The 14,079-nt window shown below is 34.9% G+C and overlaps 1 protein-coding gene across 1 annotated transcript in view; it reads left to right on the top strand.

Annotated features, from left to right (window-relative positions):
- Nucleotides 1-14,079, top strand: part of VPS13B (vacuolar protein sorting 13 homolog B) — a 1,100,792-nt gene that overhangs the window by 561,506 nt on the left and 525,207 nt on the right. Inside the window, 1 exon segment of the mRNA XM_036759288.1 lies at nt 12,982-13,185. Coding sequence (XP_036615183.1) covers nt 12,982-13,185 — 204 coding nt within the window.

Below are 14,079 nucleotides of genomic sequence, written 5' to 3'. Positions count from 1 at the left end.
CCCCTCAAGGAATATACAGTATAATGGGGGAAGAGAACACACTGGAGCAGAGCTTCCCAAACTTATTTGGCCTACCTCCTCCCCTTTTAAAAAAAATTACTTAGTGCCCCCCTGGAAATCCTCTTTCTTTAACCCTTTAACTATTTGTTTGCTTGCTTGTTTCTTTTTAAATTTACATCATTTCAACAAATATATAAAATATTTTTTAAATAACACATTTTAAATTTAATAATTTATTGTAAATTTGTGGGGGTTTTTCCTGCATTGAAATTTTAATGATACAGTATTGCATCATGTAACCATATCATATTGTAAACAAGTCATTATATGTACATATTCCTGCTGATACATGCTAGACTTCCCAACAATGCATGACATGGTCACCTGCCAACACTTGCTTGTTAAGACCAATCAGTGGACTTGACCAGTGATGGGGTATAACTTGCCTTTTGTATGTTTTTTTGGAAAATAACATCATCACTATGACTTTAACTCTGTTATATAACATATGAAACATGTATGAATGGTTTTTCAAAATTTTCTTCTCTTTTCTTATGTTTCCACCACCTCCTTATTTTAATTCAACACCCTCCAGTTGCACTTGAGACTACTACTGCCCTTCCCTGGATCATTCCAGCACCCCCAGTGGGCGGTATCACCCACTTTGGGAACCTATGCTCTAGAGGAATCTGGAAAGGGCAAGAGTGGGAGACTAACCACCAGAGAATATACAGTGGCACAAGGGCATCTTGTTCAGTGGCATTGAGACCAAGCAGAGCCACAGATGCAAAAAATGGAGTGATCTACTTGGTCTCACTCATCCTGGGTCCTCTGTGTTTCTGTGCTTGCCTCTACCTCCTAGACTTACCCCCACCCCCTTGGATCTTTGTGGTTCACAGTGCTAGATGTTTATAGCCCTATCTTTTGTTTCAGGACAGTGTTAGGAATCCCAGAGGGCACGAGCCTGGGGATTTCTGGGATGACTATTGTGGTATCATATTGGACGTTAACCCTGCCTGCACCCTGGGAGTTTCCTAGGGGAAACCTTCTACACTTGCTACCTATGGACACAGAGCTTTGAATATTACCCTGGGGCAGCAGGCTATTCTGCATTGGCTCTGGGTTGGCTGGCAACCCCTTTTACTATTGTCCTCAGACTTCTTGTTGGCAGCTTATGCAGGTCTTTGGTGGATAGATTCACTGGCTGTAGGTTTTCATCATATTACTTAATCATTATTCAGTTTGGTACAAACTTTAGGATTTTACTGGAGTAGGTTTCTGGAAGTTGAGTGGTCTGCTCTTGTTTGAGCAACCATCTTGGTAAGCAGTCCCACCCAAAAATTTTGAAAGATTCCTGTATCTGGCATGTGATGAACATAGCTGCTTATGTCTTTGGAGTAAAGGTATATGAAGTATTCTAATATGAGAGAAAGGATCCAGGTCATACTAGGGCATAAAGTCACAGAGTCATAGGAATTAGGACTAAAAGGGATATTAGAAATCATCAAATGAAGCTATTTCATTTTAGAGATCATCAGCTCTTAGTATCATAGAGCTATATCTGGGACATATGGCATCTAGTCCAAGCCCTTCGTTTTATAGATGGGGAAGTTAGGACCTAGGGAGATTAAATTATTTGCTCAGGGTCACACAGGCAGTGTTCACGAGAGGTAAGTCCTCTCAGGCCAGACCTAGGCTCTTTCCATTGTACTGCACCATCTCCTAGATTAACAAACTAAGGTCTACAGAAGTTAAATGACTTAACCAAAGTCACACATGCTATTGTTATATAGACAGTATTCAAATTCAGGACTTCCGGCTCAAATCCAACAAGTTTTTTGTCCACTAAAAATGGAAATAGCAAATTGCATTTAAGAGATGTTTATTACAGTACATCTATATTACTATTTTATGCAAAAATCCCTTCGTGTAATTTACTTGATCAAGAGCCGATGTTGAAATCATGGTATGATGGGTTTAAAAATCCTCCCAACCATCGTCACCTTATATCAAAAGGGTTCTGTCTTCTGCCTAATAAAGTGTAATTAATGGCTTTATTTTCTAGTATATATAGTATATAGATCCCGGGTGTAGAGGTACCAGAAAGAACCTAAATGCTCAAAGGGTCAGGAATCAGGCCATTTATTACTCACAGGCTTATAAGTGTGTGTGGTTACCTTGTCCTTCAAGTCCTGTGAGCACACATAATAGTTTGTCCCCTGGATCTTTATCATTACATGTTTATTGTTGCTAAGTAGATTCACAGTAACTGAATGGAGGTGGGACCTTAGGGGTAGTTAATCCCTGGGTAGTCTAGATTGTAACATTCCTTTACTTCCCTTCCCTCTCCTGATCCCCTTCAAACACAAGGACACTGTCTTTAGTAAAATTTCCTAATCTTGCACACTTGGATTAGATAAAGTTTGCTGAGCCGATAGTTTGCTAACCTAACCCTAAATGTAGCTGACCAAGGCAGTTTTTGGGTACATAGGAGTTTCCTGGTATATATAGGTGGGTCAGTCATTGGTTAAATATGGAGTCACTCTGTCACCCAGGGTCTAGCAGTTGGGCAGACTTCATCAGTTTTCATCAAAAGCATATTCAGATATATTACTGCCAAAACTGAACAAAAATGTTTCAATGCAATTCGAAAATAGGCATTATTATATTTTCAGCATATACTTAGCAAAATAATGTGGATCTAGAGGGAAGTAAATGTACCCTCAAACTGTTCTCATATCTTTTCTTCTTTTCATTATGAGGATTCTAGAAAAAGCTACCTGTGCTATTTATTTCCACTTACTTTTTTTCTACTTATTTCTTAGCCCAGTGCAGTCTGACTTCTGCCCTCATCACTCAACTAAAAATACCTTTTTCAGAATTGTCAGTGATTTTTGAATTGCCAGATATTTTGGTCTTTTTTCACTCTTTGACCTTCTTGACTAACTCTAGGTTCTTTGACTTTGTTGACTACCACAACCTCCTGGATACTCTCTTCTATATTGGTTTTTATAATGCTTCTTCTGTTTTTTCTACCTGCTTGTCAGTCTACTACTTCTTAATCTTTGTTGCCTCATCATTAATGTCTCCCTCCCTGTCCCCCAACTGTGCCTTTGTTTACAGATGTTCTGCAGACTCACTCTAAGAGAGTCAAGAACATTTATTAATAATCTACTATGGGGACAGCTAGATAGCACAGTGGATAGGGCACAGACCGTGGAGTCAGAAAGGCCCAAGTTCAAATCCAGCTTCAGAACTTACTAGCTGTGTGACTCTGGGCAAGTCATTTAAACTAATTGCCTCAAAAAAAATCTGCTGTGTACCAGGCACTGTGCCTGGATAGTAGACCAATTCTACTAGATCCTAGAGCAAGGGTGGGGAACCTGCAGGCTTGAGGACACATGTGGCCCTCTTAGTCCTCAAATGTGGCCCTTTGACTGAATCCAAACTTCACAGAACCCCTGTCCTAGAGTATGTAAATGGAATAAGTTAAAATAATTCTGAAAAAGTAGGATGGGAACCAAATAGATTAGGGCTTTAAATGCCCACCTGAGAAGTGTATATTTTGATATATTGGTAAATAAGAAACTGCTTATAATTTTTGAATAAGGAAATGACCTGTTCATAACTATGTCTTAGAAATATTAATTTTGATGCTGTGGGTGATAGATCGAAGAAGCAAGAGACCTATAGCTGGTCTCAGTCTGAAGCTGGATTTGAACTCAGGTCTTAGCTGCTACTGATCCTTTGCATTTCTCCTGAAAACTATTTGTTCATATCTTTTGACCATCTGTTGAGGGGATGGCTTTTAGTCTTCTAAATTCGTGTCAGTTCAGATTTTTTTTCTCCAAATATTTAATGCTAAGAGAATTTCCCCCCACTAATTCCCTCTCCTGGTCTAAGCTTTTATTTGTATGAAAGCTTTAATTTTTTTAAACAAATTTCTATTTCATCATTTATGATGAGCTCTATGCCTTGCTTGGCAAAGAATTCTCCCCCAACCACAAATCTGAAATATAACCCCTCTTGATTTTTTTTAATGCTGTCTCCATTTGTATTTACTATAGATAATGCATCCATTTGGAGCTTATTGTCATATATGGTATGAGGTACTAGTCTAAACTTAAATTTTGCCAAAGTGTTTTGTAGATTTCTACATTATTCTTGTCTGATAGCAAGTCTGAATTCTTTGAAAACCTTACATTTGAGTTACTAAAGTCCTTTGATCACAAGTCATTCTATGATCATCTGTTACCTTTGGCAATGTTTTACCAGTCCCTAGTGGTAGCTGAATAATATAGAGCCCTCTGTGACAGGGTTGAATTACAGTGAGGGACTCAACATATTTATTAACGATTTTCATGTTAAAACAAACGAAAAAGAGTGGTCAACAATCTCATATTGCATTCTCTTGACAAAACCCCGACTTGATTCTTTACATGAGCTCAATAGGAGATTCAGAAAATGTTTCCAACACTACTTTGTAAGAGCTGGTGAATTTCACCAGAGCTTCTCTGCAGCCTGAATTCCATTCTAGTAAGACAGAATTCTTCCTTCCCCTGAACTGGGTCATGGTTGGCCACTTTGATCATGGAACTGATACAGTTTTAGCATTCAAACTTTTCATGTGGCAGCTGAGATTGATGAGTCGTGTGTAATCCCTTTAAGGGCTAAGGACAAAGTGAATTCTTTTTTTATGCTTGATGAGAAGATTGTATTATAGTATACATTATTTGCTAAGTATAGTAATGGCTTCATTATTTTAAAAGTACAATTAGAGATGCCTTTCCTTAAGTCATCTTTATTCTAGATCTTTATCCACAGTGGGATATTGGCTGCCAGAATTCCATGAGTTTCTACCTGACTGAAACTTTTTAAAAAAAATGTGTCACAGGTAAACATTTTGTACTGTTGACTGGTTTATTCTGTTGGATCTTTCCTTGCTTTTAAATTATAAATTAAGGTTAGTAATATTTTGCTAAAGTATCCATCTTTTGTGTTGCTTTCATTAGTTAGCAAGCATCCAGATTTCTCTTGGAAGAAATCAGACTTAAAATTTTTAAATTAAAATACTCTTAGATATTTTTAGGTAACTTATACTGAAACACTTTTAGTAACCTAAGATTATTCTATCTACGAAAGTGAACTAATGATCTAAAAATGCCATTTTAGGTAAAATGATATGCCTTTGAATTATTTAAGTTTGCAGATAGTATAAAATATAATAACTTTATGTTTATTGTATTTTGCCTATTGTTTTTTTAATTTTTACAAATTTTATAGTTTTGTAAGCTTAAAAGTTTTATTAGACTTCCCCTCTTCCCTATACCTTTCAACATTCGTGAATAAAATTTCTCACTGAATGTTTGATTTTAGCGCATCTATACTTTTAATTTTGAATTTTCATAGTTCCATGATAGAAAGACTATTATACCAAGAATTTTTTTCTCTCTATAATTCATGGTATTTTTCATTTTATCATGATTTTAAATTCCATGCAACTTAAACCAAGCAGTAAAAATAATTTTTGTTCAGTGGAAGATTTAGCTGTTTTTTTTTTTATTGAGAACTTTTTCTTTTCAGTTTCATTTAAACAAAAGTCCTAAGTATCAGACTTCCAATTTTTTTATACCATATGTTCTGAACTGAAGATGGAAAATAAAATTATATAAGCAGCATCCAAGTTATAAACTCACAGTGGGGTAGCCTCACCAAAGAACAAAACAACAAAAAACTGATTCTGTAGCATGATAGATTATATTTTGTCCATAACTATGGAAAAGATGATAACCTTAAAATCATCTGATGATTACTGAGTGGCATCTTATTATGTAGAAAAAAGTGACAGTGAATTAAACCACTTAATTAAAATGTTAATTCTGTTTGTATGTGGTTATTTTCAAAATCCATCCCAACAAATTATTTTTAAAACCTTTTAATATCTGTATTTACTTGAATGCTTCCTGTCTGTATAATTAATCAGGAAATTATTTGTACCTTTTTCTTGAGAAAAAAAGAATAGATTTGATCATTGGCAGCAGAGCTGTGCATACTCTTAATCATAGATTTATTTCCTAATTTTGAACAGAAGTTTCTGAAACTAATAAAAATTACACATTTCCCACAAAGTTTAGAAGTAATGCCAATGTGACAAATAAAAAAGATATCTCATACTAATTTTGCCCTTTTTTAATTATCAAATTATTTGCAAGAATGTAACTCAGAATTTTTAAATAGCTCAGTTGCCACTACCATGGTCAATTAAAAACAAAACAAAACAAAACAAAAACACTTTCTAATGAGCTACTACCATTATAAAGAAAACCAGTGTCATTTCACAAGTTCACAAACTCTCACCCCATGTATACCTCCCTACCTGCATCTTGTAATATGATACTAAAATTATTTATTTGTATTTCATTTTCCTGAAAACTAAGTAATATGGTTTGATTTGAACTAAGGGATTCCTTCAAGTTTAGTACACTGAAGTTTAGCTCTTGAGATGTCAGTTTTTTAACTCAACCTGTGACTTTTCCACAAAACTTTGTAAAACAGTTTTTACTTTTGAGGTTTTGAAGGCTCAGGATTTTTATGCAGTTGATCATTAAATTAAAGAGATTGACTCACAAAATACCTCTATCCCCTGCCAATTTTTTGACTTCTTAAAAAATTACTTAAATGTCCTCTCATACTGAAACAAAGATTACAAGCTGTAAAATGATAGCTACTACAATTTTAAAAGACTAACATTTTTGAGTTGTGATCTATAAAATGATATTTGCTAGCACACAGCTTTCTTAGATCTGACATGGATGGAGAGTATGACAGGAATAGCTGCGTAAGTGACTGTTTTATAATGAATTTGATAATGGAGGTTATGGACAGGATAGGCAATGGAAAGGCACAAATTCAAACTTTGGTATGCCCTTCATCACCTGGCCCCTTCCTATCTTTCTAGTCCTTCTGCTTTTTACTCTTTTCCATGCATTATTCAGCAAAACTGGCCTCCCTCCTTGCAGTTCCTCAAACATGATATATGACATGCCATATTCGTAAGACAAAAAAAGAAAGAAAAAATAAAATCAGTATGATTGATCAGTATATTGAAAAAAGTCTAAAAATATGTGTACTTGTGGACCACCCTTCTCTCCAAAGAGATAGAGTGGGAGTATCTTATCAAATACTTTTTTAAAAAAAATGTACTTATTTTGAACTTAAGAAATAAAAGAAGCATTTCCATAAAGTAATAGAATAGGAAAAAAAAGATGATTGTACGTGAAACTTAAATCTGTTATCTACAACATGCCATCCTTTTAAAATATATAATAACGTTAGCCTGTAACTTTCTTTTTTTTCCCCTTTTTCTCCTCCCCCCACCCCACCCTAGAGATGGTGTGTGTGTGCGTGTGTGTATGTAAAATGATTTTATACATACTTCTATTTATTATTTCTTTCTCTGGTTACAGATAGCATTATCCTTCATATGTCCTTTGTAGTTAATTTGGTTATTTATAATAGTCAAAATGACTTAGTTGTTCAAAGTAGTTCTTAAAACCGTATTGCTCTTACTGTATACAATGTTCCCTGGGTTCTGTTCTTCATAGCCTTTTCTTTCAAGCCATATTGTTCTTTATAATTTTAGAGCATTCATTTTTTGAACTCTATTTCTAATTCTGTTTACATTGTCATAATTGTTGTGTGTATTGTTTTCCTGGCTTTGCTTAATTCATTCTACATTGTTTCATGTAGATCATTCCATGCTTCTCTGCATTCATCACATTGGACATTTCTTACAATACAGTAATATTCCATTACATTCATGTCACATATTCTCCAATTGATGAACATCTGTTTTGTTTCCAATTATTCATTAAAAGTTGTGCTATGAATTCTTTGGAATACTGTATATGGGGACTTTCTTTTTATCAGTTCCTTTTTTGGGGTATAAGCTTTGTAGAGGAATCTCTGGGTTAAAGGATATGGATATTTCACTCACTTTATTGGCATAATTGCAAATTGCTTTCTAAAATGATTATACTGATTCATAGCTCCACCAACAATGCGCTAGTATGCCTATCTTCCCACAACCCCTCCAACATTGACTATTGCTATTTTTTGTCATCTGTACTAATTTTTAAGCTGTGTTGTAAAACTTTGGAGTTATTTTAATTTACATTTTTCCTAATAGTGGTTTTTAGCATTCTTTCATGTCGTTGTTAATAGTTTGCAATTAAGAACAATTTGTTTATATCTTTTAACATTTATTTGTTGAGGAATTGCTTTTGGTCATTTATATGCCTTAGTCTTTTTAGTCTAACATTTGTTTGAGAGAAGAAATGTCAGCAGGGTTATGATCCGATAAATTTTTGATCATCATAAATTAGCTGGGGAGCCTGTTCAGAATTTGAAGTAGCTACAGGATATTACCAGGGTAGACAGTGGCATTGAACCCTGGGACTACCATCCAGCATATCTAAAGCACTGGATTGTTTCTGGAGATACCTTGGCCATTCATAGATCCTCCACAACAGGAGTACATAATGCTTATTTGGACATGTAGCAGTGGCAGCTCATTGGACTGAAAAAACTCTTATCAATTCCCTTAAATTTTCCTATGCCATACCTCAGTAACAAAGGTAGTATATTATGTCTCCCAGAAGGGGAAATTATAGATATTAATATATAATATATGTGTTTAGATGTATGTATGTATGTGTATATATGTTTACTTTTCAAATAATTTTTATTGTTACTCTACATTCTTGCAGTCATTCTTAGGAATATTTTCAAGAATCTTTAGTCTTCTGAAATTTAAATGTCAAGAAAGAAATAAGGAAAAGGAACTGTTTTCCTGCTCTCTTCATTCTCTCCAACTATTTGTGTTCTTCAGTATCTCAAATTAAACATATATGTATATATGCATACACTTACATATAATTTGATTGCTAGCATTCACTTGAATTTGTGGTGGTAATTGGCTTTTTTTTCTTTCTGTGAAAGAAAATAGTGAGCCACATAGAATTAATATTATGGTAGTGTAGAACAATGATCTATCTCCATGGGAGCCTTGGCATGACCCCAGGGAGTGTGTGATGAGCCTGTCAGAGAGTGGAAAGATCTACCTTTTCCCACCCTTCTTCTGATTGTCAATTTTATGGTGTTGTTGTCAACATAATTCTTTCTAGTGACGTGTCTCCAATTTTATTAAGGCTGGTCTGTAGACAGTTCTTTACCCTCCTCCTCCCAAAAGCCAGACAAGTACCCATCCTCTTTCTTTCTGAGTTGTCTATTTAAAGTGGCTATTGTGCTGTTGGGAAATTTTGCCCCTTCTCCTTTCCTACCAGTATATCAACATCTAGACCCTCAAATAAAAAAAAAAGTGTAGTAGAGATCACTGGCTTAGATTATAGAGTCATAAGATGAGAAAATATTTCTTTGAATAAACTAGGACTAGGTGGACTAGGAGTCAGAAAGGCCTGAGTTTTCCTCCTGTCTCAGACAGTTAACTAGCGATGTTACCCTGAGCAAGTCACTTAACCTCTCAGAGTCAATTTCCTCATTTGTAAAATGAGAATAATAGTAGTACCTGTTTCACAGGGCTGCTGTGAAGATCTCTGCAAACTTTAAAAATGGTATATAAATGCTAGCTATCATTATTATTTCCTCCTTAAAATCTGGATTCTGTCCCAGCCACTCTACTAAATCTATATTTTAAAGGTTACAAGTGACCTAATTTAAAAATCAAATACATCTTGACTTTTTTGTATCAGTTGATACTGATGTCCACCAACTCCTTCTTGAAACAACTCTGTTCTTCCTTAGCTTCCATGACATTGCACTTTCCTGATTTTCTTCTATTCTTTCTGTCTCATCTTCTCAGTCCTTTCCCATCAGCTCTTTGTTTTCTGTACTCATTTCTGTGAAAAGTATTCCTGTCTTATAAGTTCAGCTATTGTCTCCATATTAGTGACTTCTAAGCAGAAGCTAGATAATCACCTGTTAGGTATGTCATAGAGAGAACCTGTATTAGGAGATTGGGATAAATACCTCCAACTGTGGTTCTAAGCATGTCCAAGTTCCTACAATTTTTAAAAATCTACATATGCATCCCTGATCTTTTCCCTGAATTTCTATTCTGTATTTTTTCTTTAACACTTTAAAGATTCATAATTTCATTGGTGTAAGAACTTTCTCCACTGATACAGTTTTTGGTTAGTAGCCTGTTTTGTCATGGGCCAGTATAGTATAGGATGATTGAAAGAGCACTCCATATGTGAAGTTTGAAAGACTTGACTTTGAATTCTGGCTCTCCTACTTGCTGCCCATGTCACCTTGGGCAAGATGCACAATCTCTCTGGACCTCAGATTCTTCATCTTTAAAATGGTGAGTTAAACTAGGAAATCAACCAAGACTCTTCCAACTCTAAATCCTATAATTCTTTGGATCTTTCTTTACCTTAGTAGATGGTCTAAAAAAGGAGTCAACATTCACAGAGTTTGGCTTCATCAAAGGGGAACTCATAGCAGACTAAACTTAATTTCCTTTTTTGTTAGTGTTAACGGACTGGTAGACCAAATTTTAGTGGTCTGGATTTTAGCAAGATATTAAAAATATTGTCTCATGGTATTGTTGTGGATAGAATAGAGACATATCACCCAGAAAACAGTATAGTTAGGTGAATTTAGAAATGATTGCTTGACTAAACCCAAAGAGTTGTCAGTAATGACTCATTGTTAGCATGGGTTAAACACTGATGATAAAAAACTAGGGAAAGGATACCTAACAAGTTGTCTCATTTTTAAATAAGATCAAATCAAATGTCTTATTTTTATTTAATAGGTATAAAGTGCAAAGTATTACACTTGGATTCCAAAAATCAACCACAGAAGAATAAGATGGGGGGAAGGTATGATTAGGTAATAGTTCATCCTAAAAATATCTGAGGAATTCATGGACTGCAGGCCTAATGTGAGTCAGAAGTGTGATAAAGCAGATAAAACACTTAATGGGATCCAGAGGACAGAATTAGTTGCAATGAGTGGAAGATGAAAAGAGGCATATCTTGAAAAACATTCTTACAATTAACATTATCCAAAGGTGAAATGATCTTCTTCATAAGGTCATGAGCTCACTGTCATTGGAGGTCTTCAAGTCAAAAATGGACGACCACTTTAGAAGAGATTGTTATTCAGGTGTGGAGCGGACTTGGTCTCTGAAGTTCCTTTCAGCTCACAGATTCTGCCATCCTATGATTTCAGTTTCTGTTTTGTAACCTTTTTTTCAAACCTAAAACTAAACATTATTTAGATATATTCATTAACTAATATCAGTTGATGATATTTATTCTGAAATATTTTGTTGGCAGCTGAAAGTCATAAAAAGGCATCAGAAACATGGACCATTAAAAATTGAACCATTTCTATAAATTTTGCCTAGGGACTTTTTTTTTCTTTGATCTGTTTTCTTTTTTGTTACTCTGTATTTTACAAGAAGATGTAAAGTCTTTTTTTAAAATGGTTTTCAGTTAGTGAAAATGTTTGTGTTGAAAGGGAAAAAATGTACATGAATGTAAAAGAACAAATTAATTTGAACAAAAACAAGACATTTTATAAAGCCTCTATATGCTAGCCTATTAAGAAAGGAGTATAGCATGAGATTTGGGACTCCATTACACAAAAAGTAAGGAAAAAATACACACCCAAGTACTGTTTTATATCAAATGTGAATTGACAACAGTGTTTTTATGCATCTGTTCTGCCCACATAAGAAGCCAGCTTCATCGTCTGGATGTATCCTGGGGCTGAAACGTCTTATAAATATGAGAATTTCGTTTTTTATAATGGCAAGCAGAATATGGTATCCAGCTGTGGATCTGCTTATAGACTGTGTTTGCATTTTTCCTTGGGCTTGTTTTATACAGTATATGGCAATATGTTGTCATACAAATTCCATGATTAATGCTTATTTACGAAACCTTGTGTAAATATCTTAGAACTTAGTCAAACAATGTGCAAGTTAAACAGTATGTTCTGTGAATATTGGAATGACATATCCCAGGAGACTAGTAAGCTGGATAGTGTATGTTCTTTCAGTATCCTATAGAACAGCTTCAGCTATACTGTTGTTTGTTTATACATAAACTGGGGTTCTTTTTGTTTTTAAATTTATTTCTTTTTAAAAGTGATCAAATTTCAGATTAATTTGTCAGATGTTGAACTTTTAAATCATTTACAAATATTATTAATTATTTAACATTTCAGTAAATAAATATATACTGAGAAGTATTTGACTTCTATTTTTGAACCTATCTCTTGTTTATGAGTTTCTATTATGTGTTCTCTGTATATAAAAATGCAGCTACTGTCTCATATTTAAAAGGTCACTCACCACATTTTTCACTGATGTATTATTTTGTATGGACTTTATATATGTGCTATAAATTGCTGTTGGATTGTAGACTCCATAAAAATAGAGATTATCTCCGAATTAATAAACTTGAATTATTTCCATAGAGGCCCAGCACAGTTTCCTGTATTTTGAATTAGCAAATTGGATTAAATATTCAGGAACTGTACTTAGGCAATCATAGATTTCATTGAAAACTGCTAAAATTCTTTGGGGATTTTATAATGTTGGTATGGGATCACATTTCACTTGTGGGCAAACTTATCTTCCTCACATTGAGTTAATAAGAGGACTGTCTTTTAGAACTCTGAAAGCACTTTGCACATGTTATTTCCTTTGTCCTTGATATCACGTACAGGATATATCTAGAATAGTTATTTTTCTTCTGTTTCCCAGGTGGGGAAAACGAGGTACAAAGAATGACTTCTTGACAATCATACCCTCATCAGGAGTGAATCTTGTAGTTTCCTGATTTCCAGTTGCATCTCAAATTCTATATTTGGCCTTAGCCTACATTTACAATATTTTTAAGAGCCGGTCATAAAGAATTGCCCTTTGTGGTTGTTTTTTTTCAGGTTCAGCTCTTATATGAACTAACAGACATCATGAATAAGGTCTGGAATAAGATTCAGAAGAAAGGCATTCTAAATCAGTCTTCAGGCTATCCAGAGTCTGTGACAGGGCCTGTTCCAAGCTCTCCAATTAGAAGTAGTGTTGGTACAGTTCCACCAGATACCAGCACATGCAGCCCATCTGCTGACATTGGAACTACTACTGAGGTAAGTGTTTTTGAAAAATTATTTTATCATGTGAAAGATAATATGAAATATAAAAAGACTCTATTATATTTGAGACGGGTGAAGATGACTTCAGTGAAAATGGATGAGCATGAAAACAAATCAATATTGCTAAGGTGTCAGTGGGATTATAGCTCGGCTTTTTTTGGGTCCACGTGTTTGCTTCTGTTTACTTTGAAAATTTAGGGTAAAGGAGATTCAGGACAAAGGATATGATAATGGAGGAAACTGAGTTATGAAGAAAGACTTAAGTGAGACACAATAAAAAAAATGGAGGTCTGAGGAAAAGAAAGAAGAGGGTGAGAGGCTTCTGTCAGTCAACCAATCAGCATTTATTAAGTGCCTACTATATACTGGGCACTGTGCTAAGCACTGGGTATATAAAGCAAGGCATAAGATAGTCTTTGCTCTCAAAAAGCTTTGAGTTCAACATAGGAGACAATATACAAACAAGTATCTACCAAAAAGATATGTGCAAGATAAATTAGAGATAATCAGTAATGAATCATTCAAGCAATAGACATATATTAAGCGCCTACTTTGTTCCAAGCACTGGGCTAAGCACTAGGCATATAAAACAAGGCATAAGACAGCGCTTGCTCTCAAGAACTTTATGATCTAATGGGAGAAGAAAACACAAAAGAAAGCTGAAATGTGGATAGGGCAGGATGATTGCCTGGAACAGAACTGAGGGGTTAAGGAATTAGAGGTCACTGTGCCTACAAAGAATAGGATTTAGTATCAGAGGGGAGGAGGAGAAGTGGAAAGCCAATAGATTATGATCAGATAAGCAGATTTTTGAGTTGTTGAACATGGGGGTGTTGTAGGTAAATGGAAGACCAAGCGTATCATCATCTTTGTGTACAGCTGAGGTGG

The sequence above is a fragment of the Trichosurus vulpecula genome, chromosome 1, assembly GCF_011100635.1.
Source record: "Trichosurus vulpecula isolate mTriVul1 chromosome 1, mTriVul1.pri, whole genome shotgun sequence".
Lineage (NCBI taxonomy): Eukaryota > Metazoa > Chordata > Mammalia > Diprotodontia > Phalangeridae > Trichosurus > Trichosurus vulpecula.
This window is presented reverse-complemented; position numbering and strand designations above follow the sequence as displayed.